At 43.0% G+C, this 27126-nt stretch overlaps 1 protein-coding gene across 5 annotated transcripts in view; it reads right to left on the bottom strand.

Moving 5' to 3' along the window:
• Positions 1-13547: 13547 nt before the first annotated feature.
• Positions 13548-27126, bottom strand: part of LOC115013452 (axin-2-like) — a 47907-nt gene continuing 34328 nt past the window's right edge. For all 5 annotated transcript variants that reach the window (XM_029439794.1, XM_029439777.1, XM_029439810.1 and 2 more), the window contains 9 exons: positions 25316-25456; positions 22546-22648; positions 20630-20770; positions 19616-20037; positions 19340-19489; positions 18788-19021; positions 18547-18639; positions 17815-17940; positions 13548-15317 (listed from right to left, as the gene is read on the bottom strand). In XM_029439794.1, the coding sequence (XP_029295654.1) occupies positions 15191-15317; positions 17815-17940; positions 18547-18639; positions 18788-19021; positions 19340-19489; positions 19616-20037; positions 20630-20770; positions 22546-22648; positions 25316-25456 (1537 nt within the window). In that variant the 3' untranslated portion in view covers positions 13548-15190. The remainder of the gene's footprint in view (positions 15318-17814; positions 17941-18546; positions 18640-18787; positions 19022-19339; positions 19490-19615; positions 20038-20629; positions 20771-22545; positions 22649-25315; positions 25457-27126) is intronic.

Below are 27126 nucleotides of genomic sequence, written 5' to 3'. Positions count from 1 at the left end.
CCCCATCTACAGTGAAAATTAACTAATCGTCTAGTTATTGGTGCCTTGTTATCCACTGAATGCCCCAGCTGAGTGGTCTTTCACCATGAGGACCTACTATTGAATAAAGACAATTAAACTACAAAGGGCTCGATTACAACTCTGCCACTTTGATGAGGGGACAATAATTCCACCAATACCAATCCTTATGAGTTCCTCAGGGTTAAATATTTGGGGGGAAACAGTGTTAAGCTGTATCAAATTAAGTCAGAAGGGGGGAAGTTCATTTAATAGCTTGGAACTCCCAATCTCAGACTAAATATCTTTTCCCATGAGCCTTTTTCCTGCCGTGCCCCTCCTCCTTGCCTGCAGTGAGGCCTAATTTTCCTGTTTTCACCGAGAAGATTTCACGGTTCACAAGATCAAAAGCTTGCATAAGCTCTGCGTTTGTTTACATCAGCCGACACCCAGGCAAATATAATAATGTTGACTATCTTTCTCTTTTTCTTTCTCTTGCCTGGATTGCATTCGTCCGCCATCACATATGATCTCCCACCTCCACTCACTGCACATTATCTGCTTATTTCCTCCTTCCTACGCTGCCAGGTGCATAGAAGGATCATTCCTGAACCTTACTTGGTCAATATTTATGAAGTGATTTCAAATAGTTTGCAGCTAAGCTAACGCTAAAACTTAGATCCTCTGAAACTGCGTCTCAATCTGTCTTCATCTGTCTCTACGTGGTGCATTTCCACACAGCCCAAATGAGGTCCTTTGACATTTGAAATGTGTGACAAGAAGGACAAAAACAACCACCAAATCAAAACATGAATAAATATTCTGTTTGCTTTTTCACAGTCCCATTTTGACAAACCACAGGCCATCCTTCCTGAAAGATGTCTGTGACTCATTTAGTGCTCAACTGTCTCTTTGATGTTTGGCTGAGTTTTGACATGTCTTTATAGTTCTATTGTTTTATCATTTTCCACTGATTGGAGTCCCTTAAACAATAAAAATGTAATGTCATGCGAGCAAACATCTTCACAGTAAAGATTTGGAGTTTTAGTGGAAGGTTGTGCAGAGGCCACACGTACCAAGTGTGTTGCTTTTGTGAGTAATGTGTTTTAATGCAAGCCAATTGAAAGAAATGAAGTTGCAGAGAAAATTGTGTCAGGCCACCACAGTTGCCAAATTTTATTGTGGAAACGCAACAAATACGAACAATCAAAGAGCAATACGCAATATGCTTACGCAGCCTCCTGCTCGGAAATGACTGAAAATACCAAGTATGGTAAGTGTGCAAATCACATTTTATAGGCCTTGCGACATTTCATTTGTTTCTAAGCCAATATGTTAGTCACAAAATGTTTGCTTCAAAATTCAATATAAAAAATGTAAATAACATAATGAAAATGAAATTGCTCTTTGACATGAATTCTAACACAATCAAACCAATTAAAGGGATTGAGGAGTGTCGTTGAGGTTACATATCATCAGTGGGAAGTAACAAAAAACTGTTGGTATCACATCTGTTCCACATCAGATACGTTCATCTGTCATCATTCACTGTGGTTCTTTCTCCCGGCTAGCATCCCTCCTGTTCCACTTGCTTTGTATTTAGCATTACCAGATGCCGAAAACCAAATATTCATACACAAACTCTAGTCAGTCAAGGGCACATTTCACAAAAGTGATTTGCAAATTGTGGAACCTTTTTCCGTTTGGGCCCCAGGCTGGTTCCAAATCAGCTCCATACCATTTCACTAATAGAGAAGAAACAAAAATAAATGAATATAACATGTCGATACTATTGTACCTTTAGAGGTATTTAGAACTATTGATAGTACGTTGTACAGAGGACTTATTCTATAATGTTTGTAGTATGTATTGCTAATCAGCACTGACCCATTAATGCGACACCAGCAACACCTGGCACATTAATAGATACCAGAAACAGATCATTTGTTGAAACAGCGTTTTGTTCAGATTTTCAAATAAATCTTTACAATAACTTCAAACACTGATACATTTCAGAATAAAAAACAATACCTTTTTAATGTTGCGTAGAGACAAAGCCATACTGCCACATCAGTGAAAGGCTGTCCTTTATTTCAGTACAATGCAAAAGTTGTACGAGACCAATATCGGCTTATGCTTCATTTCAATACGTGAAAATACATGCATATTAAAATGCAAGTGTGCCAGCTTTTTTCAACAGTCTTTACTGACATTACCAACAAGGACAGGTACAACATGTTGAGCCAAGACCAATCTCGGAACCCATCGTCTATCAGTCTGATGACGATTTATCCTCTGGGGGCTACGGCCAATATTTCAGGGGTTTCGGTAGAGCCAGCGGATATCCCGATAACGGATATCTGGGCTAAGACTTCCTCTTACGTGCACCGGTAATGGTTTGTAGTCTGATTAGCAACTTACTTAGACGCAAGGACGGAGTTGGAGTTAAGAGATGTCTATGGCTAGTCTCTTTTAAAGATATCTGCAGATGAATGCAGATGATAAAGGGAATAAAAAGCTTTGCGCCGCCCAAGACAATTGTGATTGGTTTAAAGAAATACAAACAACCTAAAGCGTAATTATTATTATTTGTGATGGGTTCAGAAAGACTTCTCTCCAATGCTGGCACAGCGCTAAATCAAAGTGTGAGGATAGTTCTGGCTAAGCGAGACTAAGCCAGGGCAAACCAATCATTTCCCCAGAGTGCAAGTGAGAAAACACTTTTTTTGCAGCAGTCGAACAATGACACAACTCTGTGTTACTTAATCTACGCGCAACTTAGATAACTGAAAACCTTTCAGACATGAAAACATCTGCAGTAAAATTATTTGGTGTCAATCCCTGAGAAACAAGAACAAGTGTTTTGTTTTGACCTTGTGATTTGTGCTTTGATGTTTAAAAGTCACACTGGGAAAAATCAATGGAAGGAGATAGGGGTATTGATTTTGATACAATAACAAGAAAAACATCCACAAGAGAGGTTACATTTTAAATCTTGAAACCTAAAACATTAGCCAAAGTACAGCAGATGAAGTACAGTAGGTGAAGGGAAAGTGGCTACACCCAAACAAGTAAATCACACAACCTTCAAACTGCTGTTGCATCACAAGATAGCACCTGGAATTACTGATTGGTGGTATTTTACAGTGTAAGAGTATCGAAGGGTGTAGTTCCTGTATAAAACCGGGCCAACAGGTCCAATAAATTTACACAAAACATTTATCTCCCACAATCTGTGGACATTACGAGGATCTCAGACGATAATACTTCCCACAGTGTATGTAAAATCTGGTTTTGAGCAGATTACAAGCCAAAGGTGCGCAAAGGAGAATGGAATGCCCCCCCAACTCCCACTCTCACCCCTACAAGGCAATTGGACAACCAGCGACTCATGTGGGTAAGGGTTGGCACACCTCAGAGACAGAAGAGGAAGAAGGGGGAGCAAAGTACCTGGTTCTGGTTCTCATGAAGGCTTTATAATGGCGAGAGCAGTGCCAGCAGTTGAGGTGCCCAAGGCGTACAGAGTGAAAGAGTTACAGCAGGGGAGTGTGCACCATTGAGCCTCTGCCAGAGAGAGAAACAGAGAATGTGAAAAGAGGGAGAGTTTGAATTACTTTTTAACAAGCAAAGATTTTCACAAAATTTTCAATTAAACCATGTGAATGTCCTTCTGAAGGCCAGAACTACAGCGTTTCTGCTTCAAACGAGAGAAACGGGTTCTTGTTTCCATGTACTGTATATGTGTGTACCTGTGTACATTGTATTGTTTGTTTATGTAAATATCTTATTTCAAGTAAAAGCCTAACCACTGCCTGGGGAGGAGTCAAATTTAAAGATGATTACAAGAACGCATTTCCCTCCACTCATGGCAGGAAACAAACAGTCCGACTCTGAATTTAACTCAACAAACAAGAACCATATGCTTGTCTTTCCTCTCCCGTCATCCCCTTCCACCACTCTCTTTTCCATGAGAAACATGTAAATACAAAGACCCAGAAACACATGTGGTTAGTCATAAAGCTGCAAATGTAATCCCCCCTCCCTCGTTTTTCTTCTTCTCTCTGTTCCGCCCCCACCCTCGACCTCCTAACCCGAGAAACAAACCCACAAGAAGGAGGGAGAGAGGGAGAAAAACTAAGGAACAGGAAAACAACAAAAAACAAGAACAAAGAATGTTGGAGGGGATCACAGTATTGGGAAACTGACTTAATTGCCTGTGTGTGAAAAGCAAAGGAGAAGAGGGACAAGCTGGCGACAGGGAGCCCGTAGAAGTGAAAAAAAGATAGAGCTGCTGTGGGCTCCTGCAGACTGCAAAGCCATTTCCTCACAATGGTGGCCTCTTGTCGTGCCAGGGGGGCATGTTGGCCCATCAGTAAGTGGCATGTGAGATGAAGAACACAAACAAAGAGTGACAGTGCCACTACAGTCCTCATTAAGAGACGGCTTAATTATGCAGTTGTTCATTAGCTTGTTTGGAGACGGACAGAGTACCTCGGAGGCTGCCATTTTGCGCCCGCAACTTTCTACCTTCTCATCCAGCTTAGTTCCTTCCCATCATCAAGGCCGATTAGCCTAATCGTTTGTGCTTCAGGGGTAGTTATCTTCTTGGGTGTTAGATGAAAATGGCTTGCAGCTGGGTTGTGTACAGCTCAATCTCTAACAGGTGCTGGGCTCTGTGGGTAAAGAGTAAACAATGGCGGCTAAGCCCCGAGCTTTGCCAAGCAGAGCGCCTACGATGGGAAACAGTCAGGCTTGAGGGCTCACACACCCACAATCCAGGTGGTTTTCTGAGGTTCATTTAGGCATGTGTAAACTCTTGCTGTGGTTTAACTTGTTTTGGATGTGGAAAACCTGTGAAAAAAATAAAAGGAAGGTTTAGATCATTTTAGTCAATAAATGATGATCTGGTTTCCATCTTAGATGCAAGACAAAACACATGAGATACAAAATGGATTATGGAATCATTAAATAAGACATATGACATACTGGGCCTCGTGTAGGAAGTGATAAACACACTAATTTACTCTTAGTTTTGTTCATATCTACAATGTGTTAATATTTTGTTAATACCCTTTGAGTCACCACATTTTCTTATTTTTATTTTTATTCTCTCAGGTAGGAGAACATTTTGGTAGTGATCAAGAGCACTCTTACCAAGATAAGATTAAAACAATATTGTTTTCACAGTCAACAAGTTTTACATTTGAGGAACCTAAAAAATCTAAAGAATATCATATCATATACATGTATATTATTATATGTTTTAGAGTAATTATTAGCATTGGATTATTACATTTGTGGGCTAAAGAAATGCTATTGGCCCATTGATCAACTCTAATAACACCTGGAGGATGATATTGTGTGCGTTCAGCTTCTAAATGACTTACATATTGCTCGTTGATGCTTTTAGATTTTCCTGTAACGGCACTGCAAAAAAATCACGTTTACTTTGTTCAAGTTTATATAACAATATATGTGATAATCTCGCTTTCACTACTTCTTCTTACAGCCTTTTTTTGGTGGCATCTCTCCAATACCTGCCCTTATATGGAGACTATGTTAATAATAAACAATAGGCCACACACCTCCAATGGATGATAAAGTGGGGTTCATCATTCACCTTGGTAAGAGTTAAGAACGTCTGGTGCATCTGGAGTTGACTTCTCTTATTTTCTTATCTTAACAGAAAATTAAGAGACAATATAAGATAAATTTAAGAGAATGTTGCTGCATGAAGCCCGATGTATGTAAAGCAGATTTTTTATGTATCATTATATTCAGCAAGTTGATGAAAATCCTCTGTTCCCCCTTTGCCTGTCCTCTTCATAGAACTCCAGTTCCACGAGTCACATGACTGCGTCACATGACAGAGGCTAGTTATTATCCCTGTGGTGCCTGGGAGGCCTCCAAACCCAGAGTGGCCTCACCACATTTCCCACAGCCGTCTGGGGAATGGACTGCGGACCTGAAGGTATGTGTGAGGCACAACACTGAGGCACTATGGCTGTCTTAAGATAAAAGCACAGAGAAATTCCCCAGTTTCTAAAAAAGAGCTCAGTTCAATATTGTCTGTGGCAGCCACACCCAAGTAAGACACCACGTATAGATGACAATGTCTGGACACTGCTGCCGGTTCTTTGTGGTTCATGTTGGGGTTTTGGAACATAGACTGGTTATTTTAATCGACTTGAGCTGTAATTTGCGACATGTATTGTGTACATTCAAATGTAACTTTATCAACGCTATATATACTTCACTTTACAAACTGTTTACACCTCTGTGAATATATATGTATTACTTGTCATTACGTAGATACATTTATTACATTCCTGCTTGCATATTAGTTTATCTTCTTCCTGTTTTATACATGTTCAATGAGCATTGTTGGAGGGAGCCTGACATTCCAGATGTTCATTGCCAACAACTGATTCTCTGTAATAACAATAACAAAAGAACTTCAAAGCTAAATGTGTACTCGACATCTTATCGACAGGTGCTGGTCCTCTTAAGTAAACCCAACCCGGACGGGATCGTTTGCTCCACCAGAAGCTGAAGGTGTACATGTGCACAGTGAGAGCAAGTACTGAAACAATTTCATCTTGCACTTTTTCAATTTGGGCAATTTGAGTCGAGCTAAACTGAAGTAATAATATGACAATATTAACCCTAAATCACAGATTGGACAGCCAGACAAAGCCAAACAAAAACAAAGAACTCAATAAAACTATTCTAGCATCAACAATAATTTTCATGGCTGAATGAGAATTGTGCTCTAATCCCAGTTCTCTTAAATTAGCTTGTGCACTACTGACAGTAAATAAATGTTTTTAAAAAAGAACTGCTTATACCATTCGTAACCAAAAAGGCAACCAAAATTGCAGAAGCGGCCTTTATCTGTCCCAAATTTTAGTTTTCCCACTTGTCTATGCCACCAACTCATGACTGGACTTCCAGCGCTTCAGTGTGGTGCTGGTTTATTGGTCTCATCTGTCCCAGATATAACTTCATGACAGGAGTATGTTTAGCTTCAAAGCCTTTTCTGACCCCAAACTCCAAACCAGTTCTCTGTTTGCATACCAAGCTGCCCGCAATGTAATGTGGGCCAACGTGTTAACAAGACTCAAGGTTGCCATATCTTGACACATTAACATACTTTGTGTGTACAACGGCCCGAAGGGAGTTTGGCTCGAGCATTCATGTGAAAAACCACAAAGCCTTAATCATTGTATTTTTAGAAATGCCACTCCCAATATTCAGAATCGCACAAGAAAAGACAGGAGTCTGATGGATTCAGAATACACCACACACCCTCCAGACTCAGGCCACAGGCGAAGCCTTTCGAGGGACTGCATTCCGTTAGGTCACTGAGGAATTTGGACCAAGTTGCTTGCCACGACAAACTCGTGATATCGGATCATTTGGCCGTTCTGAAGTTCTAAACAATGGCGGTCTGAGCAGTGGTCGGCATAGACCAACTTTGGGCCGCATGGCATAATTCTATCTCTATTCCTCCTCTTGAGATCTGAGAAAGATACCGTCCTGCGGTGTTTACTGACGAAAGAACACTGCTAAATGGAGCTGTGGTTCACCGATCTGTAAATATGGGCCTTGCCAGCCAAATTGTTCCCCTTGTTGACAGTGGTTTGGGCCCTCTTTCTTGCCCAAAAAACACAGGCTTCTCTTGGGGGTGGTTTGAGACCTGACAGGGGGTAGTTAGACAAAATAGATAATGCCTATCCACTGCTGACACTGAGTTGTCAGAGGTAGAGATAACGGATCAAATAAATGAGCAAAAGTCTTCCAAAATGAGTCCTCCTAAATCAGACCAGAGAGGTCCAGAAAGCTGCCATATGCTTTTTCTCCTCTGAGTTCGTGTGGACAGTAAATTTTTGATTACTGTAGACATAGAGCTACTATCCATAAGATAATCAGCGTTATCCTCAGATCCGGAGTTCCATACTTAGGCCACGTGATGACAACTGAGACACGTCCATCTGTTGATGAAGAACGTCAGATGTGTTCAAAGCTACAGAACAGGGTGCTAAGTAGGCTATTTTCAAATTGCTCATCGTTTGTTGTTTTCTGGTTGTCTTTGAGCAGCGTTTCATTTTTTAGTTGGTGATTATTTTTCTGAACAAGAATTTGCAACAAAATATTTAGTGATCACCACAGACTGACAGTTTAGAGCAGGTAGAGCAGATTATAAAGATCTGGCATTTCCATCGTGCTGATATCTCCTCAAGTATATATCGAATTTGCAGTAGCATAATTGATAATCATTCAATACCCAGGTGTCATTTGGCTATCAATTTACAATGCTTACATCCTGAAAAATAGTTTCCCATCACATGTAAGGGTTGTTATTGACAGTGAAGACAAAGTCAGTTATCTAGTGCATATAATCTTGCAATGACAGGGTATTTCTTTCCAGGTAAAGTCAGTAAAATTAGCATGTTCTCAAAAGATATGCATGCTAAATCAAGGTTATGTTAAATGTAGATATTCCCTCCAGATAACAGATACCCCCACAACACCCTTACACCCACATACACATCACCCTCACAGCAGAATGACAGAGAAACAAGATAGTTCAGGAGTGCTGGGAAGATAAGTAAAGATGACAACACGAGAGAAGGGGGAGACAGGCAGCCAGACTTAAGGGAGGGAGAGAGAGAGAGAGAGAGAGAGAGAGAGAGAGAGAGAGAGAGAGAGAGAGAGAGAGAGAGAGGGGGGATCAAGGTGGTTTTGGATGAGTTTCAGAGGTAAGCTGCAGTTAAAGCCTCTAGCTTGGACTGTTCACACGCAAATGCCAAGCCTCACCACACACACTGTGAAACACGAGACAACACTCAGGTGTTTGGTGACAGGAGAGAGGACAGCATCTACTGTTTGGGGTTCGTTTCAAGAATGCAAATGTTGTATCATGTGCAGTATCCTTCCATCCTGTGGAGGAAGTACTATCATATTGCATTTTTTTTGTCATTTCCATCTAGTTGACACTGAAACCACAAACTAACTTCTGTGCTTGTTAACGGATGATTTCCACTCCATAAAGCCTGTGAGTTGTCTGTGGTGGAAAAATGTTATTATAATGAACATAATGTTTAGGTGTATCAAGAGATATGGTTAATATGTTTAGGTTAAAATGTTTATTTATCATTAAGTAAAATTGTGTGTATTGAAATGAATACAAAAATGAATGAAAAATACAAAATTTAGTTGAAGGTTGGATTTTAAAAAGAGCATTGACAGCACAATTCGTACTGTAGTGCTGTCGTGGGACTTTTCTTCATCATTTTTCTCTTCACTTTTTAAAACATGAGGCATTTTCGAAACTGTCATCAATGCAAGAGGATCTGTACCGTAGACTGCAACAGGAAATATAGTAACCATTGGATGCATGGAGAGATTAATGTCCAGGTGGAATGTTGTTTAAACTGATCTTTTCTGAATATTTTGTTGAAAATGTATATAAACAGATGACCCTTAAAGCTGCTAAATCAATATGTTTACAATAACAATGGATCAAATAAATTGTGAAATGGGATTACTCGTAATGATTAACCCCCATAGAATTATCCCGCAGCTTACCCTCAGCTCTTTGGAGCATTGCACCATCTTTCAGCTCATCATTTTGGTTTTCCAGCCCACAACTTTACTTTACTCTCACAGCTCTCATCACACTCGTTTCCATTTGCTCTTTTCATTGGAACATTCAGATGAATCAACTGTACAGCTTCAAACAGCAGACAGGCATCTTACCACTCACCAACTACCTGGGGAAAGTGGAGTATTTAGCAGCTAACAAAGCAGAAATTTCCCTCAGGAATTGGTGGAGACCTAAACAGAGGTTAAAGGAGAGTAAATATTGAATAAAAATCTATTTGCTTTTAGGTGTACTACTCCTCACAAACCGTCTTCATAGGAATTGGAGTTATTGTAGCTCTATCTCACGTTTGTGCCATTGGAATAAGCATTATGGATGCTATGAGTAAAATCGAGCCTGGACTATGCTTATTTTTTGACAAAGGCCAATATTTTTGGGTTCCAGTGTAGCCAGCCGATACGCGGGACAAGACTTCCTCTTCCGTGCACCGGTCAGTGTTTACAGTATGATTAGTAACATGAGGTGTGAGAGTGGAGTTGGAGTTGAGAGACAACGTCTACGACCGGATTGTTTCACAAATAAACCAGTTTACACTCTGTAAATATATATACTCTGTTTACATTTTTTAGCTAATAAAAAGCTCAATTTCAGCTGATGCGTCACGTCTCTTTTGCTCTCCACACCGACTGTTTACCTGCAACAAAAGGAAACCAGAAAGCTTCCGATACCAAAATCTTGTCTTGCCTTCCAAACTATCTGTTTGTAGAGATTAGTATGCAGCGTAACCTCAATGGGCCTCTATCCAATATTTGGATCAAAAGAAGTTCTGATTCTGCTCAATGCTTCCTCAGAAGATTCCCCGCACGTTAAGTGTTGCAGTCAGTACAACCTGATGTGTTGTTCTTTGATGTACTTGTGACTTCAGATGAGTTAACATGCATTGATTGGAATCTTCTAGTCTTTTAACCTAAATGTTTAACATGGCGATAGCCTCGTAATCACTGCCAGCCTCCAATCAGGCCATTTGACCCATCTCTTCTCTGTTACTCGCCCTTCAGTCATTACAGGAAATGAAAGTGAACAATCCAACTGGCTTCTCTTGCTCTCACTTTCTTTCTCTCTGTTGTTCAACCCCTCTATCTGGCACTGGGTGCCAATGTTTATGCATTTACTGAGATTGCTGGCGGGATTGTCAGAGAAAAAGGAGGGTTTATTTTTTTTTTCTTTTCTCTCTTTCTTTTTTTTCTGTGCAATCTCTTGCCTTCAGAAACCATTAATGCCCATTCAACATCAACATCAAGGCACAGCTTTGATGTCTATTCTGGCAACAGACCTCTTTCTTTCTGTGCTGCCTGCTGCTCTCTCTCTGTCTCTCTCCTTCTCTCTATCCCCTTTATCCCTTCCTCTTCCCTTCGCTCACTCTTTACGGTTACTGTACAATCAAATAATTAAACGGATTGCCGACAAAATGATTTTACCTGGCAATTAAATATGCAAAGCGAGTCGGCATGCGGTGTATGAGAAGGCGATTAAAAAGGGGCCCACTGCAAATCTACAAAGGCTTCATCCGCACAATAGGCAGCAGCCCCTGCCTGCCTCACACACTAGCTTAGCCTGGGGAGCGACTGGTGCCTCTTTATACCAGTCTCACACAGCCATGTTTACAATAGCCCCAACCATGCTATGCCAATTACCACAATGCATGGAGAAATGAATGCCACTGTTTGGAGAAAAGACAGGGATGAAGGCAGTGGCGTCTGGGACATATGGGGTGTATGGGGGAAGAAAGGCGTACGCTACCAATGAAATCAAAGTTATACCAAATAAATGTTCGCCATTGATGAAAAGACACTGTGAAAGAATCGTGTGCTTGAAATTAAAATGTAAGTTTGAGGAGTCAAAAGTCATGTTTCCGTGAAAGCAGGAACTTCAGAACCTGTGTATAACCTGTATTGCACTTCAACAAAGGACTGGAATGCCACAGAAAGGCTGAGAGAAGATAGTGGGGGGGGCAGGAGAAGCCCGAGCTCCTGATGTGCAAGAGAGGGAATGCGACAGTCAATGTCCATCTATCAACGCTTCGGTGGGGAAAAATGCAAGCAATTTTCCTGGATAGGTTTCCCTTCAAAGCCGGAGCCCCAAGAGGCTGTAAAAATAGAGTTGGGGAGGGTGGGGGGAGAAGGGTGGAGGGTTACACCTGCCCCGTTCCAGACAGTTCAACAGAAACTAGCTGGTTCAGCCTGATTAAACCCTCCTCATTGTGGAGTTAAAAGCATGCAGGAATTGATTTTAAGGTTTGGGCAGTATGTAATGCATTGATCATGTGTTGAAGTTGCACCGCACTGTGCCTTTGATGAAAAGAGTCTGGGAAATGAATCTGCTATTTGTGCTGTTAGAAATACAAACTGTTCAGGGATGGCTGCAGTAAAAAAAAATCTTTTTTAAGGCGAAAAAGTATGTGCTTTAAGAAAGAGAAACACCTACAGTATCTCATAGATGTGACAAGCTTTGGCGGCTTGTCTGTTTTTTTGCCATATTGCCAGGAACAGCTACCAGGGGAGACAGAAATGAGAAAATCATTTTGTGGGAAGTGAAAGCTTGTCAGTAATGACTGTTGTTATCTTTGTTACGTGGCTACCTCTGCTTTTTGCCAATTGCAAGTCTCTTTTTTATGTCAACAGTTTGAATTGGGCTATAAAGTGAGTGAGTCTGCACGCAGCAGACAGCACGCGTTCCCCACCACTGAATTATTTCCCCCTGCTGCTGAAATAAAGCCAGATAATTGAGGCAAACATGGCAAGGCCCTCTGATAGGGGATGCAGGGTGCTTCATTAATGTTTGTGTTGACTGTCAGAGGGTAGCGCTGGTCCTCATTGCTCTTTAATAGGACCAATTAGCCCATGCCCCCATTTCCATGCTTAATGTCTCCCATTTAAGTGCTGAATATAGAACGCACACATTTAACCACTGAGGGGCTGTAACGCATCACAAGGTCTCAGGCTTTTAGTGGTTTCTGTGTACGCAGTGAATTAACAGATTACATTCATGGCATTAAACTTCAATTATTTTTTCCTAACCGAGACGTGGTTTTCAGGTTTTCTGTCCAGCTGGTTGTGGGACTCCTGACTGTATGATGCGACTGACTTTTATTAATCATTTGGTTCAATGAAGAGTCACCTCTCCGCCTTCAATGTGCACTGTGATGTGATCACAGCGCTACGCTACTGTACCTCTTTAATGGTGACGACTGTAACATTTCATGTTCTTCATTACTGAGAAAGACATGAAGGTTATACAGAAGGCAGGTTACTGTCAAGGATAATTATCGCAAGTGTTTAACAACAGGTTCCACAGACCTGTCGTTTTCAGTACATTTTACTATAGCACTGTGTGGAGTGTACTTTCCACTGTTCAGTATTCTTATCATTGAGTTTAATTGTTACATTTATAATTGAACAGCTGATACTGATGTTTCTCAATAGAGGACAAGAACAGGTGGTTAAACTGCCTGATCTGTCTCATCTCTTCCGTAAGAGGTTCCAGATATTTTACCTCTAGATCTTCTGTATTGAGAATTTGAGCTCCTACCCTCCGGACGGAGAGTTAGACGTCCAAAGGTCTAACAGACTGAATATTTCTCAGGCCACCAAACTATAAGAGCTAACATATACTTGTTCCTTAAAGTGGACAAAACACTCTTGTTACCTCTAAATAAGTGTCAGAAATATAATATTCTCTTACTAATGCTGGGAGGTATGAACTGGCAGTAATATGAACAACACATCATGATGACACGACAAGTGCAGTGAAAGCGAGTAACATCTTATTCTGGACACTCGTGAAAGAAGCAAAACCAGACACAGCAGCTTTCATTTGAAAAATATAAAACTTTAATAAAGGCTACATCTCTCAATAATTACAATAATTATAGGTCCATGTAAATCTTTAAATGAAACTCTTTATATAATGTATAATTTACAGTTTAGATAGAATGAAACAAAACAAAAGGCCGTGGTGTAAAAACAAACAAAACAACATGATTACAGGATATTATTAAAAGCATAAAAATATCTTTTCAACATAAAACCCTTCTGAAAACCAAGGGATATATATTAAAACCCTGAAACAGGGTAGCACATGGTATGGCATCCATGTAGGCACAGGTGCTGTACTCATAAAACACCAGCGATACTGTGTGTGTGTTGTTTATGTGTGTGTGTGTGTGTGTGCATCACATGTGTCAGTATCCATACTTCAGAATGCATAATTACAATGTATACAGGAGCTCTGCTATATACGATGTTACTGTAACAACATTCAAAGGATATCCGAGCCATAATTCTTCACTTTTTTTCTTTTTCTGTTTTTTTGACACGATAGCTAACTTCCTCGAGAAGTCGCTCTAAGTGACCCGAACTTGTTAGCGCAAGTTATTTTGGTGTGCGGGCTGTAAACACTGCCATTATTAGATGGTACAGCTTGTGCTCCAGGTCTCCTCTCTGTGTGTTTCTGCAACTGTGTTCACCCCCCCCACCCCTCGTGCAATGCCTGATTTACAAACAAAGGCACAACAAAAAAGATTGAGCTCTGTCGCCGGACTGAGACAAAGAGAGGGAGGGGGAGAACGAGGGAGAGGAAATACTAGTGAGACAAACTTAACATTACAAACTATCAGCAGCATATAAGACTGGGATTGACCATTAGAATGGAAGAGCGAGTGCGCCTCGGAACAAGACCACTGCTAAGGTTGTTAGTTTGGATCAGACGGGGCGACAAGGCTATGGGAGGTGCTAGGCTAGTGTCACATCCTTTGTGTAAAGTAAAAACAGACAAAAACAAACACTAAACAATATCACCACAGTATTCTCCCAACATTCAAAGCAGCTTGCCCATTGGCTGGAAATAGGGAGGGGGAGGGACACAGGTTTAAGAAGACTTAGGAACGGGAAAAAGAGTGGGTTTCTTTTCAATAAATACTTAATAAAAACTTTCAACTCATGACAAAAAGCATCTCTATATATGATACATGTATATATACATATATGCATGTATGTATATGCACATGTACAGACGTTTTAGTATCAATGTTGGAGTGTTGAGAGCAGGTTGGTGGCTCTGCGTCATCAGTGCCTGCTAGTCCGTCGCACTCGGCGGGGAAAGGCGGCGTGAACATCAGTCTCTCATCACATCACAACAAAACAGTCATCTACATCTTCAGTGGTTATATTCAAGAGGCGGGGTCTCCCCCCCACTGGCCTCCAATCATCATCATCATGTTGTTTTTTAAATTCGTATCATTCCCTTGTGTTTCTAAGGCTGATTGGTTGATAAAGTCAGGGAGGGGCGGAACCTCCTCTGGGTTCGGCATACTTCATTGGCTCGTCTTCCTTCAATCACTCCTCTTGTGCTGGATATATTAACTCTGTTTAGCTTAATATTAAGAAATAGAAAAAAAAAACAAAAAAAAAGGAGTCCAGAGTATTTTTGTTAATTACAAAGAGTCTCTTGCTCAAGTTTCTTTTAGGGACAGTTTAGCTTTTGGTTGGGCAGGGGAAGGGCATTGGTTGGTTGGCAACAAAGTGGCTTTTAGTCCATCCTCTCCACCTTGCCCAGGATCTTGCCCTCATACATGGGCAACATGCCGGCATCCTCCCACACCTCCTCGAACACGGCACCACACTCAAACTCATCGCTTGCTTTCTTGAAGTAGTACCTGAGGAGGAAAAACAAAGAGAGGTCCGTGATTAGAAAACGTTGAGCGTGGGTGTATGTGAAAAAAATGAGAAATTGAACTCAAACTGACAAGAGTGGCAGCAGGAGTGCATCTGATACATTTCATGGCGTTTTAAAACCGCTTTGAGGCACCTACACGACTACTTCCATATACATGCTCGCGCACAACTCCCTTTAGTCCAAATCAAACACAAACACACACACTCTGGGAGCCAGAAATGGATCCTGCTCAAAACAACTTAGTCATAGCCTTCAATGCCATCCCTGCATACTTCAAAGGCAGAGCCTGACTCCACATCACACCACTGCACAAACAGAGCTGAACCCTCCGTTTAAACACTCCCTGTGATAATTCAAGCTGCTAGAAACAGCCTGTTTTTTACGTGTGTGTGTGTGTGTGTGTGTGTGTGTGTGTGTGTCTGTCCATGTGTGCTCATCTCCTCATCCACTGCTGGCCATTCTACAGATGCCTATCTGTCCTGCAAGGTCTTATTAAAGTTGAAGGGTTAATTAGGGCTGTCTTAAGCCCCCCCCACCTCTGTCTCTCTTCAGCAGCCCCCCCCTCTCCCTCTCTCTCTCTGTCTCCATGGCTTCTAATTGGGCTGGCTGTCAAATGAAGGGCGTTTCTGTCACACAGGTTGGCATTTCAGGTGCCTGAGAGTCTGCATGTGGCTACAAGAGCAGACTTCGCTGCTTGCACATAAACATACCCTATGTTTCTCTCTTACACACACTTGCCATCACAGACACACACACACTTTGGGCAGCTTTCTGATCACCAGCGGAGAACAGAGGGAACAGAGGGAGCGGGAAGGGAAGAAAGCAGGGGGAAGCGGAGCGCAGGCCTTCCCTGGCTCGGTGAGTGGGTGTGATAGGTTGGACGTGGGCCGAGCCTGAGGGGCTTTACCGCGACCGCTCAGACTCCTGGAGGTCACAGGTCACTTAGCTAGCCCACTCTTCTTCTTCTCTCAAGCAGAGATAACTCCCAGGGTTAGCATGGTCCCAGTGACTGTGAAGTCTCCTGGAGCTCCTAATGATTTCTCCTCTTTACTTTCAACCCAGCAAAAGATCAGCGGGAGGGGATTTAATGATAAGCTTTGTAATGGAAAAATGCCTCATTTTGCCCATGTGTGCTTGCGTTCAGAATACAAAAAAGAAGAAAAAAGGGATTAAAAAAAGCTGTTTTATGAGCAATTGCTCAGCTTAAGAGTCATTCAAACAACACATGTAAGGAGGGGCGTACAAAAACATACACATGCTATTTTATTTGCCTGTTGATTGTAATTACGCACAAATAAAGGCAGAAGGTGACGTAGCAATCTGCAAGACTTTTTACTCAATTGTGGAGCGATGTGACAGAGGGATCACCCTTCTGTCACAGTTTTGTTTAAAGATTTGTCACTTCAGCAAGGTTTTTCTGGGTTGTCTAAGCTTTGCTGGGCGGGATTTAGCCTTTTCATCTTCATTATTAGAAACCAAATAAATGCATTACCCTTCTCAGTTCAATCGGCTGGATTCTCTTGCTACATTTTTACTCACAAATAGTTCAAAGTCATCACTTTGTTTTGGAGAGTGAGACAGAGAGACAGAAGGAGTCTTTTCTATTGGAACATGTTTTATGTGGCAGGATATTTCTCTCTTCGCAACATCTGGCACCAATATCGTCTGGCAGAGACGCGGCGTACTGTTCTCCACTGTACCGCTGCCATGTCCAAATTAACCAACTCCACACATTCTGCTGCCATTGAAGCCAGAATCTTCATCCCCACCTCCCCCCTTCTCATTCGCTGGCTGAAGAGTTATGGGATAGCAGGGGTGCAGTGACTTGTTTGCAGGCCTTCTCTCTTGCCTAACAAGCAGATGTGGCTGCAACATCATGTTGATGTCATGGGCATGCAGGCCTTTCTGTGGCGTACAACCTACGCAGTACTGGAACTTGATAAACAACTTCCGGATTTAAATGTCTTCAAACTGACATTATTTTTTAAATAACTTGATAGGTCCTTACATTGTTGGAATCCCCCCCCCCATCATCTGACATTGACAGAGAATTTTTGCTATCAGTCATTTAAAAAAGAGGATGCTTACGGCATTTGATTTTAATGCCTGATGCAATAGTGTGGAGGAGGAATTTGAAGGCCTCGCAATGGTCTTTGTGCAAAAAATAAAATGGCCCAGTCTTCAAAGCCATATTTATTAAGGCTGCCTTACCATGGAAATCAGTACCAGATGTGGGAAAGAAATTCGCCCTAGAACCCCCCTCACTCCCCCCTCTCTCTGTAAGCTCTGAATACAGTGGATCAGCCCAGTTTCTTTTCAACTATCCGCCTCCATTATTTCACACTCCCACTCAGAAGACAAGCATATACAAGTACAATAACAAATGCACATACAGACACAGATAGCTAACCCTACAAACTCCATCTATCCGAGTATGTGAAGTGATTGGTGTGCTGTTGTCAGTGGTTCGTAATTACCGGTAGTTGCCTTTCTTGCTAAGCTGTTCCTTAAAGTGTCCCAGGGTGAGGCAGTGGGTCTTCATCATGCTGCGATAAGGGATCTCCTCACCACAGAAGAAGTAGGTGACCACGAGCTCCTTAGACCTGAAAAGGCAAAAATGAAAATTGGTTTTAAACGGCTGCACTTGTAGGAGTCAGATTGTTGAATGTAGACAAAGAATCTTTAAAGTTTAATTAATTAAGGAAGCCAACAGACAGCTGGCTCACCCAAGGGTCAACCAATTAAAACTAAAAGAGGCCTCACAGTCAGGTGGCTGTAGCTTAAAATCAAACACCTAACCCATTCAACAACCAGGAGCTACCAGGGGCTACTTAACACGTCTTTGTTGGGCTCCAGTGTGTGTGTGTGTGTGTGTGTGTGTGTGTTGGGAGACGGGTGGGTAGTTAGGATTGCGTATTAAAGCATGTTTAATCTTAAATGATTAAAAAGCGAGAGAAGAGGAGTTCAAAGACATAGCTATGCTGACTCACAACATCTCTCTTTGAAGGGGAGAGTGAGAAAATCTGCAAGGACGAGGATGAAAACACAAGCTGGGAGAAAGAGGGAACGCTGAAAAAAATAGTCTAAGGGTAAGAGTAATGAAATCTGAATAAAATGAAAACTAGAAATCATTTGAGAAACAAATTAGGAGAGTTGAGCTGCAGAAACAAAGACAGGATCGTGATCGTGATAAAAGAAGAGACACGTACTCGTCTGCTTGGAGTCCAGGGCTGGCAAGCGGGCTGCCTCCAGCTGCTGGATGGCTCCTGTCTCTCTGAAGGATGCTGGCTGCTGTTGAATGCCTGTTAAAATCACAGAAATCAATGATCACATCAATATGAAGGTAAACCACTGGACACCATTTACAGTGTATTATAATGTAGTCAATGAAATCTGAAAGATAGGGAATATGTATTCACATATTTTTTACGTGTTTTAAGTTTGTCTTACCTTTGTTTCGGTGGCTTGGAGACCTCTTCTAGTCTGCGGCAGGCCTCCTCGAGCTGTGCCAGGGTGTTGGGCGGGGGCAGGGGTGGCATGGCCGGGTCCTGGATAAACGGGTGGCCAGGGTGGTGACCACGGAGGTGAGCCCCGCTGCCAATGCCGCCGCCGCCCCAAGAGGAGTGAGTCCGACTGGGCAGAGTCTTGGAGTCGAGCAGGTTGGGCTTCTTTAGGCCTTGAGTGCTGTTGGGATAAACAATTGTCACTATACAACATGAGCTGGGAACTCGAGACACAAGTGTTTAGAGAGTCAAGACTAAAGACTTCTTATTAAACTGACACTTGATTTGATGGACAGATCTGTAATTCCAAACATTCTAAACAATCATGCAAAAGTGCCACTTTAAATTGTGTGTTTACCAGAGATGTGATTATTTTCTATGAAATAAGTCATTCAGCATGAAAAAAAAAAGACTAAATCTTAGTGGACTAATCGACTAAGAGGCAGAAGCCCTGCTAGTGTTGTGTAGTGCAAATGACGGATTCATGACTGAAACTGACCTGTGTGGCTTATGCTTGCCCTGCCTCTCACTTTCTAGGATCCACTGCCAAACATTCTGAGAGCGGTCGGTGGCATCTAGGGGAAGGCGCGGGGAAGACACGCCCTCATCGGTGGCCTTGATCGGCCGTTTGGACAAAGTGCTGCAGCGACTGGAGGAAAAAGAAGAGGCAAGTTAGGACCAGCGACACAGCAGCTTTTAAAATGTAAGGTACTAACAGCTAATGTACATTGCTGACTGACAACTAGTTTCAGCACAGCTCCGAAATTACACTCACGCAGGGGTGAAGTCGGAATAATTGGCGCCCCCTGGAGGGCAGAGGCACTGCACGCGCTGAGCCGCCTCGGCCTCTATCTCCTCCTTGGTCTTGGGCCCAGCGTGGTGATGGTGAATGTAGTGGTGGTGGATGTGCTTTGTGGATTGCCTGCCTGTCATCAGAACCTTGGCGGGCCCAGGATAGGCACCAAAGAAGGGTCCGTGGCCAGAGGACACCAGAGCATCTGTCCGATCTGGGGAGCGTGAGCGCGGCGAGTGCCGAACCACACCTGGTGACTGGCAGCCGGGTGTCTTCAGCACACGGGATAAATGCTCGTCCAGGATAGCCTGGGGGTCTTCGTCGCACTGGCTGCCAGACGGGAGCAGAGGGTGATTGAGGGAGGTGGTGATGGTGGGGTCACCGCTCTCCTCCCTTTCCTCCTCCTGGACAGGCAAAGAAAAGAATAAAAAGTTAACACAATTGACAAAACGGTCATACCACAGTCACATGTGGGAAAGGCAGCAAGCACAGGAATTTATGTCTCAACTTACACTAACTTATATCTATCGTCCTCTGAAGTCAGTGAGAGCAAACGCCTGGATAACTTGATTTGAGTTTCCTTTTTGCCGCACTGTTATCTTCGCTAACAGGCTTTGGGTGCGCTTCATCTATAATGCAGAGTGTGCCTGTGCTTCACAAAGAGACTGGCACTACACATACTCAGCAAACGTGCCACTGGAGAGTAGCTAAGTGCTAACTATTTGAAGGAGCTTCAAGTGTGTCTAGAAACATAAGTTTGAAAGTTCCCCCAGATGAAGTAGTAGAGGACAGAAAGGAAAATGGAAGAAGTAGCTAAACCAAGACAGACTCTCAAATCCCTTGGTTTTTTCCCTGTTCTTCGACATGCTAAAGCTGGCATAAAAGCTTTTGTAGTGCCTTGGTCCCGAGTTAACTTGGATACAAGTTAGAATTTCCAAGTGGCAGCCATGCTTAATGTGGGTGGAAGTGTCAGAACAGGTTTGTGTGCATCCGTACCTCCTGGATCTGCTGCAGCCTCTCCTCCAATGAACTCATGGTGTCCTGCTCTCGCTTCAGCTTCTCCAGCCGGGATATGAGCTGTGCCGCAAAGGCTGACGGCTCAACAGGGGTCATCTCCTTAGGCAGCCGATGCGTCCTCTGCAGGGTAAACAACACAGGGGGGAAGGACACTTTAGTGTGTGTGGGTGTAACTGCGTACTGTTTTTGACGGATGCAATATGTTGCATTAATCCACTGTCCTATCTTGTTCCAAAAAGCCTGCTACTATTCCAAAAGGCCTAATCCAGATGCCCTTGCCCTGGAGCTAACCTGAACCTTCTCCACCACCCATCCCTCCCCATATCTTCTCATGCCCAGTGCCCTTGGCAGTGCCAGGCTGCTGGGTGAGGGGGAGAGAAGGGGGTAGCGATGGCGGGGTAGCAGTTGGTCTCGCTCGGAGGGGAGGCCCCCTGCCTGCACCCTCTGTAGCCCGACCAAGCCATCAGCTAGGCAGCCTCTGAAGTCAGCACACTTCAAAGGGCCCTTGTCAAACATCAAACGCACACTAGGGGTGGGAGGGACACGCAGCTTTAAATCTCCGAATAAAAGCCAGATATCGACAGAGAAGAGAGAGTGAAGAGAGGAGAGGGGAAGAAAAGAGGGAGAGGGGGACAAAATTAACAGCATGAAAAAAGAGGAAGAGGATTGAGATGTGCGTTAGTGAAGTGGCAACGGTGGCAAAGAGAGAGAGCGGGACAGAGGAGGGAAAAGAGGGAGGGAAAGGATAGAGGAGTCAAATACTGGGAAGATCTGAGGGGAAGTAGTAATTTATTTCCCGGCTGCATGCAGGGCAGCTCAGAGGTACTCTAGTCACATTATCCTCCTTTTTCTTTAACTATATGCACCGGATTCTCTCTCTCCCTTTCTTACTTTTTTGTTATTTGGCACACTGGCTTTCTTGATTTTGACTCTTTTTTTGTTGTTCCTCTCATCTCTTTGTAGACACGATGAAGGGAAGAAGAAGAAAGGCAAGCAGAGCTGCTGGCAAAGGAGCGCCAGCCCTGCACGGGGCCCCCGCTGCCTGAGGCTGGTGCATCATGGGAGACAGAGCCATCTCCAAATCAGGAGGGAGACATTAAAGGAGTGCAAGTGGGAAAGGAAGAGAGAGAGAGAGAGAAAAGACAGAGAGGAAGAGAGAAAAAAGGCCGAATAGACAACACTGTCGATTGTATGCTCTCAACACACTTCCACATACACATACCTGTGTTTGGATACGAAGACAAAAGAATTTCACATTTCTTTTCTTGCCTCAGACAAAGCCACCCCCTAACCTGTCTCAATCCATTTTGACCCAGTTCCTTAAACCTTCAACAACTTCAGCAGGTCAACAAAATCTCAAATTCAAAGCACATACAGCGTATGACCCAAATACTAACGGGACCAGATATCAGGGTGGGAGTAGAGTAATCTTAATGTTGAATTTAATAATTTCCATTAACACTGTTGCAATGTCTATTACCTATACTATAACCACAGCTATGATTAATCCATAGAACATATAAAGCTATGGCGCTTTGTGACATACTACAGCTACTGAGACGGAATACAAAGATGACAACACAAGTTTATATTTACAGCGCTACATATGCTACTGGGAAAGATGGGGGTTGAGGCTTGAAACAGCAGAAGAAGAAGTGAAGTGGTATGCAAATCCTGCCTTTCATTTACCCTGACTTTTATATGAAAATGAGCCGGGAATGAAATATAGTATTCTGTCACAACATGAGCTCTGGAAAAAATAAAATAAAATAAAGCACAACTCCTCGAGGGAATCAGGACCCAGTTGTCTGTCAGCGTATAAAAGTTTGAGTTTAGCAGATTACAAAAAAGGAAACACTGAGACAGGAAGTTGAATTTAAGGAAGTAGGACTTACAGGAAAGTGGGGTAGCGTTATCTGGCCATTGATCTTGACACTGCGATGTATCTCTCGCTGGAGTTGCTTCTTAGTGCCCAGCTTATATGGAGGGATTCCATCTCTGTAAAAAACAATGATATTTACATTAGGTAAAAATAATACATCCAAAGATCACTTAAATTACTCTTATTTACAACGGATGTTATCTTTCATCATTTACTGCAACTCATCATGCAGGTCACAATACCTCCATAATGACTGTCAGTGCATTAGCGCCATTAGCCAATCTTTGTGGAGAAAGAGCCCTTAGGAGGCAGTTCATCATTGAAGTGACCGACACAACACCACCCACTAGGCACATTACAGCTAAATCAAAAGGCCGGGAGCCCTTGAAGCCAAGGCAACAAAAACACACATAACAAAACACACCAGGACAATGGTAGAGATATGCTAAACATCCCACTGTGGGCTTCAAAAGAAAGCCCCACCGATAAGATGACATCAGTCCTTGTCAACTTATGCAGCGGTTGTTTAAAAAGCAGACGAATTAGCGCCAAACTCAGTAGCTGGTTAGAGTTTGAAACTACAACAAGCTAGCAAACGCTGCTTAAGTGTTGCTGGCTTTGTAACTCTGATATATTAATATGAAAATAGAGCCATAGCTAGGAATACCAGTAGTCTCCGGACAATAAAGCATTTATTCAGGGATTCTTATTCTCCATTTGTCATTCTGTGTCTGCTAGCATTTCCAGTCAGCTGCCACTTAAGCTGGGCCAATTATCTTGGCCGTTTTGGCTGCTCAGAAGTGTCTGACCTAGCCCAAACGCTACTTTTTCTGCTGCCTCTTTGAAATCTCACACTCATGCACATATGCACCCGCTGCCATCTTCGTTTGGCAAGCGCTGTGCTGTGAGCCTCTGATCTCAGCAACATCAAAAGGCTGGTTTGTAAGATAAGGTAATGTTTGAAGTTGGTGCAGCAGCATTCCCCAGCGTCCAAGTAAATCCATAAATAAGATATAAGCAAAAAGAGAAAAAAAAATCCCCCCATCCCTTCTTCAACCCCCCTTCTCAAATCCTCCTCTTCTTGTTCTTTTTCTGGGAAATGAGATTCAAATTCGCAGTGTGCCTTTTAACCACAGTAAAAGGACACACTAATCAAATTGTTCCCTCGAATGAGAGAAGAAGAAGCTGCATTTTTATTCAAATCAGTTAGGGGTGCAGAGAGCTGGGGACAAGGACAGGAGAGATCACTGTGTCAAAGACCTTGGTAAGAACTATTAAAAGAATATGACTTTGACACATGACGCTGTTCAACAATGAATCTATCTTTTCTTCTTTATTCTCCTAAACAAGTTCTGTAAGTCACATTTCAGAGTGACATTGTCAAGAAGAATCCGATAATGCAAGCTTCTTGTAAGTGGGGCCTACTACCAAAAATCAATGGTTCACAAACTGTACCCTTGAGACTACAAGCCATCATCCCTCAAGGCGCAGGAAGAAACACAGGAAACTCTTCCAAAGTAAAACTCAACAGCCCAGAGGAACTTGTGCGCTAACAAGAACCCCAAACTTAGAGGCAAAACACAATTCGCTCACAAAGCTTGCAACTTCCCTGTCACTATGTTTTTATCAATCCAAACTGTCTCCACCCCGGGGAACCATGTGACGGCTGGGTGCTTTGTCCAGGTCGGAGAAGAGAAAACAGCCATGGACTCTTTCATGGTTTCATGGGCCCTTACTTTATGGGGATCTCCTATTCAGTTGTGCAAGTCATTTTCAAAGCAGCCAGCCACCCTCTTATCCCCCTAAGCTCCCCTCACCTAACAATAGGCTGAAAGCGATTCAGTTAAGCCCTTTATACTCTATGCACTTTATTTTCTCACTCCCTTGCACTTTGAGCCTAACCATTCCTGCTATTGGCTCTGGAGGGTGGAGGAGAGAAACTGTGGAGGAGGGTTGGGAGGGTGAGGTGATTTTTTGGGGGTGCCCCAGTCTGGCCAGGGGGAGTTCCTCATGCCTTGTCCCAAGGTCTAGAAATGAGTAACCCCTGTGAAAGCCTCACAGACACATGATCTCAGCACGCCGCAGAGGCCAGTGGCAGGAAACCGACCCACCATGTGAGTAAGCCTCCTTTCATTTGGTGCCAACATTTTTCAATGAGTTTGTCTTGAGGCCCGAATGGCCATTTCCCTCCCCCCTCTCCTCCAGCTCTTCAAAGGGAAAAAGCGATTAGATAATATGAAAAAAAACAAGTCTGTTGTGGCAGAAGGGTGGGTGGGATGGATACATTTCAACTTTGAGGAAAATGAGGCAACGCCCCCACCCACATCAAGACGTTCTCATTTTTTTCACCCTTCTCTCCAGCCTGCAACGCATCAGAATAAACTTCAAAAGGTCCTCAGACATAATGACTTTCCCAGAGTTATCTCCCTGGAGGCCACAGTAACAACTACACATTAATAGAATTACCTGGAGTCAATCATAGAGGATAATTAAAATACATTACAGACCATTATTTTTGCAACAGTTCAGTCCCCTGGCCTCAAGAAAAACTGAGTATGTTGGACTACAAGGCCAAATATTTTTCTTCACACCCCTTGACTTTTTCCTGGAAAGGTGCTGACTGAACCCTGACCCGGCCACGTTAAGATACAATGGAAACAATACAATTCAGCACTGCTAGCCAGGGTCAACTGAATGGAAATGAGAATTTTGAAGATGCTACTGGGTTGAAATCAAACTGGCCAATCATCTTTTAGATTTGAATAAAAACTAAAACCACTTACACACTACTGTCCGTCATGGACATTGAATCATCTGTCGTAGCATCACTGGAGATCTCGCTGTCGTTGGCACTGGTGGCAGGAGCAAAAATGTAGCCGGAGTTGACAAAGTAGGGACTGGCAGGGTCTCCTCGACGATGGGACCTGTAAGAGATATTTACAATGTTTTAATGGAATGTCCCTTTAAGTTGTGACAGTGGAGAGATATGACAGCTGGGTAAAGTTTACTTGCTCTGAGTTTCTTTCTGTAAGTAATTTTATCAAATTTAAAAAGCAAATGTGACAGCTTGAAGTTTGTTTTGCTGACATTTTCTTTAGAATTTCTGTAATTAGAATCACTGTCTCTAAACTTTGAGGGCAGAGGAATGTGACAACAATATTATAGAGATGGAGGTATGGGTTCTCTTTCATGTCCCTCCTCCATAACACACAGGGGTTGTGTTTGGGGGGGGGGGGTTAAGGGTGATGGTTGGAGTGAGTGAAGTGAGCAGCCTTTCTGTGTCTGAATGAACAACAGCATTTCCATTCTTTTTCTCTCTTGTGCTATCTCCACACCCTTTTGTTTGGGCCAGGCCCATACTCCTGCACTTTTCCACTCTAAAACTCCACTCTCTCTTTCCTTGGAGTGTTTTCTCCTCCATGCTCTCCCACTTCTATCTCTCCCTCTCTCTATCATCCAGTCTGGGGCCCCTCCTTTACCCATTCTCCCCTGCTTTCCTTTCTAAAGTCTCTCTCTCTGTCTTTCTACTCTCTCCTGCTGTGTTGCATTCCTGTTTCAGTAGTGAAGGGGGTGGACAAGGAAGAGGGAGGGAAGAAGAGGAAGGGGGAACTTGAGCTTTATAGAGGGAGGGAGAGAGAGAAAGGGGGAAGGAGGGCCCCTTTCTTTATGAGAATGCCTTCTGCCGGGAGTGCTGAGAGGAGAACCCCAGCATGACTAAAGCCGTAGGCCCCAAGCACAAACCTGACCTTTGGAAGGTCCGCGCAAAGAGTCAGGTATTTAGCACAGCTGGGCTCTCTGCACCCCCCGCTCTCTTTCTCCATCTCTTTTCTTTCTTTCATGATCCCCCCCTTCCTGTCTTCCCCCCTTCCCCTCCCCGTGTCTCTCCCTGTCTCTGTCTAAAGCATGCTTAGTCTCTGTCAGACAGATTTTTTTTATTAAAAGAGAGATAAAAGTGCTGGATAGAGAAGAAAGAGGAAGGAAAACACTGAGATCTATGGCAAAGTGGGATTGGTGGTTGAAGCTGCGGAACTGAGCTGAGGATGTTTTGTTGTTGTGTGTTTCTATCACTTTGGAGTTGAGTATTGGAGGTTTCTCAAAAAAGAGGGGAAAAAAGGAATTTGTGCAGTGGCAAAATTAGTTCCACATGTTTGAGATGGAAATTGGTTGACCTAAAGAGATGGTGAGGGGCAGGGGGAAAGCGCGGGTGACGGAAGGGAGAAAGAGGGGGCTCTCTCCCTCACAATTTTCTTTTAGTGAAAAACAAGAATGCAGTGGATCACACCAGGAAACCAGGAGATGCCCACATGTCAACAAACCTTGTGCTTATTGGTTCCTAACTCAACATGGGCCCTTTCAAGCAAATGAGTAACTGTGCTATGATGTTATCTGACATCTGCTTGCATGAAGGATACAATCCTCAAGGGGGTGTTTAAGTTGAGTTATTAGACTTAATCTATTCTGTTTTTTACACTGTTGTGGGAAACCAATTTTAATCTCTAGTCTCACTAAATGTTTAGTTAACCTGAGAAGGAAAGTATGGATTATCTATAAACTGCACTTCTCTACCAAACAAAGTATGAAGACATTGTCCAAC

This window comes from Cottoperca gobio, chromosome 1 (assembly GCF_900634415.1).
Source record: "Cottoperca gobio chromosome 1, fCotGob3.1, whole genome shotgun sequence".
NCBI lineage: Eukaryota > Metazoa > Chordata > Actinopteri > Perciformes > Bovichtidae > Cottoperca > Cottoperca gobio.
Note: the sequence above shows the minus strand (reverse complement) of the source record. Positions and strands in the feature narration are given on the sequence as shown.